The sequence below is a fragment of the Triticum dicoccoides genome, chromosome 7A, assembly GCF_002162155.2.
Source record: "Triticum dicoccoides isolate Atlit2015 ecotype Zavitan chromosome 7A, WEW_v2.0, whole genome shotgun sequence".
Classification (NCBI taxonomy): Eukaryota; Viridiplantae; Streptophyta; class Magnoliopsida; order Poales; family Poaceae; genus Triticum; species Triticum dicoccoides.
The window spans coordinates 690,494,856-690,501,972 of record NC_041392.1 but is presented as its reverse complement, the minus strand read 5'-3'; the positions used below and the strand labels follow the sequence as shown (position 1 = coordinate 690,501,972).

Here is a 7,117-nt window from a genome sequence, read left to right as displayed (position 1 = left end):
CTATAGGCGGAGTAGGTTGGTAGGAACAACATTCTTGAGCCGCTCTGCTCACTAGTAATTAAGTATATATTTAATCACCGTCCTTAAACAAAATGTAGTTGCATCTTGCACGGAGGGAATGGGGGGTGGAGAGGGCAGGGGCAGGGTGCAGAGAAATTAACCCTGGGGCAGTGAAAAATGCATGCTCCGGCCCCTACTGCCTGCCTGCCTGCCGCCATCCGTCTGATCTGATCCACGAGAGAGAGGGAGAGAGATGGAAGATGGAAGCTTTAGGAGGCGGCTGCATGCGATCTACTAACTCTCATGTTCCAAGAGTTTCACCACCCCCACAATCATTTGTGCCACCCTCTCTCCCCTTCTCTCTCTCTTCTCTCTCTCATGATCTATTTAACATGCGCCCGCCCTTTTGCTTGTTGCCTGCATATAATTCTGTTCCTCCTCGCTTGCTTCTCCTTTACTTATTTTTAGCTACTCCCCCTCCTCCTACTCCTCTCCATCATCACCTCCACGACGCCTGCCTCCTCCCTTTCTCAAGCTACTACAAAAGACCACACACAAGCAAGCAAGCAGAGTCACATCACACCACCGGCTTGGCTAGCTCCCCACCTCACCTCGGGCAATTCCCTCTCGCATAAACTATTTCTTGGATCCTTGAGAGAGGATCTAGAGCAGCAGCAGTGGGATCTGCGCGCGCTCACCAGATATCATGGGTCTCGACGCCGCCGAAATCTCTGAATTGGCGGCGCTCCGGCCGATCCACACGGCCGTGAGCGGCGCCCGGGCCACCCAAGTGCCAGGGGCGGTCGACGATGACGCTGCCGACACCGGCTGCGTCACACCCAAGGCGAGCGGCGGGCGATCGGCCGCTGCAGGAGGTGTGGACGACGACGACGACGCTGCCGCCGACACCGGCTGCGTCACGCCCAAAGCAAGCGGCTCCATGGCCATGCTGCCCATCGCGCCGCTGCAGCAAGACGACCGCGCCGACGTCGGCTTCGCCACGCCGCTGGCCACGGGTGGAGTAATTGGTCCGCGAGACGGCTGCACCGCTGCCGGCGACGAGAACAGCTTCACCACGCCGACGACGGCTGACAGTGCGCTGTTGCCGGCCACTGTGTGCCCGCCGGCGCCGCGGAAGTCGGCTCCGGCGCCGACGAGGAAGCGTGCGCCGCTGCAGCAGCGGCTCTTCTACCCGGTGCCGCACGACCTGGTCACCGTGTTCGTGGCCGTGCCGCAGTGCCCGCCGCCGGCCAAGAAGATGCGGGCGCACGCCGTGGAGCCATCCGCGCCCCTAGGCACGTAAGCGAGTCATCTGCGTCTCTCTGTCTCTCGTTCCAGCAATTCAGCACCCCGCGCAGGGCACATGCATGCGTGCGTGCGTGCATTGCCTTGGCCGAAGGAACTCTCCAGAGAAGCGGAAGCGAAGTGGACCTCTCTTTTCTCTCCTCCGCATGCAGAATTGCAGGTCGAGCCTGAACAATCGAAGGAATTGTACATACACCGCCGCGCGCCCGCCTGCGCACGCGCGCTCTATCATGGCGCAAATTAAGCAGCTGATCGTGGATGGAAATGGAATCATAAAGTTGGGAATAATTAGCTCTGCATGCCAGAATTAGTCGCCCGTGAGTGGGGCCGCCAGTTGCTCTGTATTTCCGCCTCAATCCCCTCGCGGGGAATTGTGTAAAACTCTACTGTAATCTCTTGTAAACTCTACTTCCATTTCGTCTTTTGTACAAGTACTCTACTTGTTTCGCTCTTGCTCTGCCTCAGCATCCTGGAATTATAGACAGATCATGTTTATTTCTGCGGATGAACTGCTCAATTCAACTTCCAGAATTCACCGCCTCTCTCTCTCTGTCTGTTTTCCCTCTCTCTAGAATTCACTGAATTTTATGACAGCGGTTAGACACCAATTGTGATCAATTTCTCTTCTGTTTTTTTGCATGAGAGAGAGAGAGAGAGAGAGAGAGAGAGAGAGAGAGAGAGAGAGAGAGAGTTGGGCAGGCGGCGAGGAGGACGGGGAGGGAGGAAAGTGGGCTGACCCTGACGCGAGCTTCCAAAGCATGTCTTGTTGCCGCCGCAACCCTCCCTGGAGGCCTGGATCTGGAGACGGGAAAGCGCGCGGCCCGTCCCCCAGATCTGGGCGAGTCTCCTCTCCAGTCACCCACCCGGCTACAATGATTTGCCCATGGATTCCCCAACTGCTAGGTCACGTATAAATTTTCTCGCGGGAACTGTTCATCTACAGTTTGTGCCATACGTGTTAAATACGTACATTTTCCCTTCTACTTCACTCCGGAGTCTGGAGTCTGGACCAGTACGCGAGCAGCACATTCAGCTGCTACTATATCACTGTGCAAGCGTATGGCAGCTGCCGGCCCTGCGGTACTTGGACTGTACTCTGTTTTTGTACCGTCCGAACGTGGCCAGGGAACTACTCTCCGTCTCCACAACACACCTTTGCAACCGGCAGAGATCTCAACGAAGATCGCTTCCTAAGTCCTAACCACATGCCAGAACGACGCGCAAACGTGAGCAACTTCACCCCTGTCTGGCTGGCCCTAACAAGAAGTTGTTCACCACCGTTTGGACAATTTTTGTCAACTAGAGTAAACAACAAAACTAGGGTAGCTAACAAGGGACAAGCATGCAAAATGGTATGGACCAAACCAAACCTAAGCCATCATCATAATTCACAAACATCCTTACGCCAAACGCATGATCCTACCCACGAACTGTGCCGCTGAGCCTCACGACTCCCAGGGACACAGAGCAGAGATCGGCAGCTTCTCCGGCCAGAGACACGCACCTAGGGACGATCATGCACCTCAGGGCTACCGGATTCGGTACGTGACAAGAGCACGCATCCTCTTGTCCTCATGCCAGCCCACCAAATATTCGTGGGAAAAGAGAAGGCTTCCATGGATTTCTAACGGCCAGGGACGTACGTGCGGTGGGCGGGGGGAGTGCGCCGGTGCGTGCGTGCGTGCGTGCGTGCGTGCGTGGATGTGTCTGTCTGTCTGCGGTCTGCAGTGCCGTGCATGCATGCATGGGCGGGTGTCCGCCACTAGCTACGTGCCAAAGGGCCACCTACTCGTGTCTTTTCGTTGCTGATAAGCAAAGGGTGTTCCGCTTTTTGTGATGGAACCCTTTATTTGTTGACTTGTTTCTTCCTTTTCTACTTGTTTTCATTGGCGCCTTTGGCCTTTTTGGAGGGCTATAATTGCTCAGTCGGTGTGGGAAATGAATAAAGGCTAACGTCTCACAGGTCATTGGAAATCTTGCATATCATCATTTTGTATTGTTTAACCTACTCGATCATGCAAGAAATGCAGAGGCGTGTCGCCTTCCGTCAGTCACTGACCACGGCAGAGACGGACGCCTGCCGGAGTCATCGGAAGAATGCCTTGGTATCGAGCAATCGACGAAGGAGGAGGTGGAGACAGCAAGAGCGGTGAAGCTCGTGAGGCAACAGAACCACGCGGTGCAGATGATGGCCGGCTCTATCTTGTCCTCATCCGACGACCCCCCCTTCCGCCGCCAACGCCTACATGGAGGGCTACGGCCGCGCCGGCAACCGAAAGGGCAAAGGACCGGCGAGGAAGTCAGTGGTGAAGAAACTCGTCCCTCTTCGTCTTTATTTCCTTTTTCATTAATTATACTTTAGAAATATGTCCGTCAAGTGAATCATGATGTTCTTTTGGTCCGGATTATGTGAATTTGTATCTCCGTTTGCTTTATGTTCGTTTAATTTCATTTTTAATCCACGTACCATCTTTCATGTTTGCATGTGTGTACAAATTTAAAGTACGGGATATGAGGTACATGGTTGTGGACGCGGCTATTTGATTGATTGACCGGTCACTGTATGTGGACGTATATGGTGCCGAATTTTAGTATGTCTCGTTGTAGATGGTCTTACATTAGGGAAGGAGTATCGCACTCCTTCTGTATGTGATGTAAAATAATGTGTTGCCTGTGATGGGCGCCATTGATAAATATAAATAGTAGTAGTACGTCCTAGCGGACTGATTAAGGTCGGTCGATCATGTTGAGTTGTGATCTGTTGGGAACTTGGGATACATACCGTCATGAAGATGTACCGGGCGGCCGTGAAACTGATTTGCTAACGTAGTTCTGATGGCATATATGACGCGTCCTATCCTCGTGGTACATGTCGATCTCCGAGCAAGAGTAATGTGTAAGGCTGAAGGAATCATGAGACGAGACAGTGCTGAATTTGGGAACGCTGGTCGATCCAGGGGCAGATAGATGGATAGGGTAGATCTCTGCATGCATGGAGGAGCATCAATGATGGCATGTCCATCGCTTTTGGTTTGGCTGCCGTAGAACTCACGAAGCAGCTAGGGCCGCTCGCCGCGCCGGCATGCAGAACAGAGTGGAGCAGAGCAGGATGGAAGGAAAGCGCAGCGAATCATTTCGGCCGGCAATACCCGGCACATGGCGTCCGGCCAGACCCCCACTGGCATGCCGGCCCCCGTACTCGTGCCCGGTATACAGGCCTGCGAGGAGTACACGGTGAACGAAAAAGATACGTGCAGGCATGAGGCATCACTCTGGTGCTCATTTGGAACAACCGAGAGACGTCACATGAGTGAGCGAACCGGCCAAAATGCCCTGTCCCGAACGCAGAGATCACACTGCCCGGTCTCAACCTCCGAGCTAGCAGGAGATCACCATCTTCCACGGGGAGCAGCACCGCACACTACGCCGGCACGGGCTGCTCGGCAGTACCTGCATGCGGCCTTGCCGGGGCCTTTCAGCCGGTGCCTGGCTAGTCTATGGCACGGCACGACCTTCCATAGCCTGCCGAGGTCAAACCCGACCGGATCTGTTTTAAATCCGCCCGTCAGATGCGCAAATTAGGCGGCCGTGGTTGGGTAGCCCGGGGGCGTCGAGTGAAAGGGGGTTGAGCAAGCGCGCGTCCGAGTTGCACATCGACAATGGCAGCGGCGGCGGCGAGGGCGAGAGTGGCGGGGATGCAGCTGGAGCGCTCGGTGAAGGGGAGGAGGGGGGATAGAAAAAAGGAGGCATGCGCCACCAACGGACAGGCCAGGGGAGGACAAGCGCACGCGTCCCATCCGTCTATGCGTTGTCCGTTTTAAGGTGGTTCAAACTTGGGCCGGGGATGAGTCGAAAGCGGACAGAAAATGGACAAAAATCTGTTTGCGTCCACGCGCTAGACCGTCTGGTATATCCGTTTTGCTTCAAACGGACGCATCCGGACATAATGGGTCACGCGTTGGAGTTGCCCTGGGGCATCACTCTCGTGCTCATTTGGAACAACCGAGAGACGTCACATGACCGAACCGGGCGAAATGCCCGGTCTCAACCTACGCCTACCCTGCAACAGCGAGATGACCATCTTCCACGGGGATTAGTGCCGAACACAACGCCGCGCACGGGCGGCTCGGCAGTCGGCACAACCGACGGGCTGAGGACGACGGCACCTCGTTTGCTCAGAACCCACAGCAGCTGAATGTCAAGTAGCTATCGCCTACACCCGAGACACAGACTGACCCTCCTGAGCCGCAGCCACAGGCGACGCAACAGCAAGATCCCCACCGATTGGAATGGACAAAAACGACGCTGTTTCTTCCTCGCTTCATCATAGAGGAGACTAGACTGAAGAAGCCTCACGCTCGCTAGCTGTTGTTTCCATGGCTTTGAATTCCTTCTTGACATTGACAAGCTTTGGCATCACGCGCTGTTCATTGGGCCTGCCATGCCTGCTCCCTTTTCTGATGATGACTCTGACGGATTGACGGACGGGCGAAAAGGTTAAAGCGGCCGCCTGATTAGCCTACTACTAGTACTGTACGAGCTACGGGAACAGGATGAAGTGGGGGAGTTTACTGGCCGTGTTCTTGTCCTGGCCGTGAGCGAGTGTTTGTAGCGGGAGAATGCATGGATGGATTTGTTGTAGCGTACTATACTACTCCCTCCGTTTCGAATTACTTGTCTTGGATTTGTCTAGATACAGATGTATCTAGACTTATTTTAGTGATAGATACATCCGTATCTAGATAAATTTAAGACAAGTAATTCAAAACGGAGGGAGTACGTGATTGGGGCACAGGGGCGAGGGGGTAGTTGTAGTAGGCCGGTTCAAGGCTATAAAGTTCCTGGCTTTCTTATTGGACACTTCGTTCTCGCTTTTGTCACCGTCAAATGAGTGTAGGTCCGATCTGCCTCTGGATCCGATGGCAGCTCGGGTAAGTTTGTGAGCCTGTCAACTCCGTGCGTCTGTCCTTGCTCCTTTGCTGGACGGATTTAAATGGAACGACATCTCGACAAGAAAAGACAGGCTAAAATGAGTGCGAGTCTTTTTTCAAAACCGGGGGAAAAGATTTACCTCGTAGCAGAAAAGAGTAGCAATATTAACAAATGAATAAACAGGTGAAAGCCCATACAAGAAAATCACATGCGGACTACTCACAAATCATGAAGCATGACTCAATCAATCCCAACATGCAAAAGCCTAAACCCTCACACTTCCCTCAAACTTCTACTCCCTCCATTTATATTTACTCTGCATATTAGTTTTGGTCAAAGTCAATCTTTACAAACTTTGACAAAGTTTATAGACAAAAATATTAACATATACAATAACAAATCAATACCATTAGATACGTTGTCGAATGTACTTCCACATCATATAGATTTGTTATGCTACATATTTATATTCTTTTCTATAAATTTGGTCAAACTTTACAAAGTTTGACTTCAGTCAACTCTAATATGCGGAGTAAATAAAAACGGAGGGAGTACAACACAAAGTAAAACCTAATGAAAACACCTTGGCCGAGGACAACAGACAACAACAGACCAACCATGACAAGCCAAACCATGACGACTCGCTTCTCTTGAGAGATTTCTCCATCGTCTCGAGTTTCTCCCCTCGTAGCCTTCACCGTCAGAAGTCAAGCAATCACCTTGCTAGATCTGGGGCTAGCCACCTCCAAGCTAGTGACCAAGTCACAGTCCACAAAGGTGTGCAACTGGTTGGGCTCCAACGATGATGGTGAGCGTCATGGGCACCGTGCTGAGGTCCCTAGCAAACACATCTAATTCAGAAGCACCATTGACAGAGGCG

The 7,117-nt window shown here is 52.8% G+C and overlaps 1 protein-coding gene across 1 annotated transcript; it reads left to right on the top strand.

Annotated features, from left to right (window-relative positions):
- The first annotated feature begins 403 nt into the window (after window positions 1-403).
- LOC119327514 lies at window positions 404-1,810 on the top strand. The gene has a single exon (XM_037600616.1). The coding sequence runs from the start codon at window positions 707-709 to the stop codon at window positions 1,301-1,303; it is 597 nt and encodes a 198-aa protein (XP_037456513.1). The 5' UTR covers window positions 404-706; the 3' UTR covers window positions 1,304-1,810.
- Window positions 1,811-7,117: the final 5,307 nt, after the last annotated feature.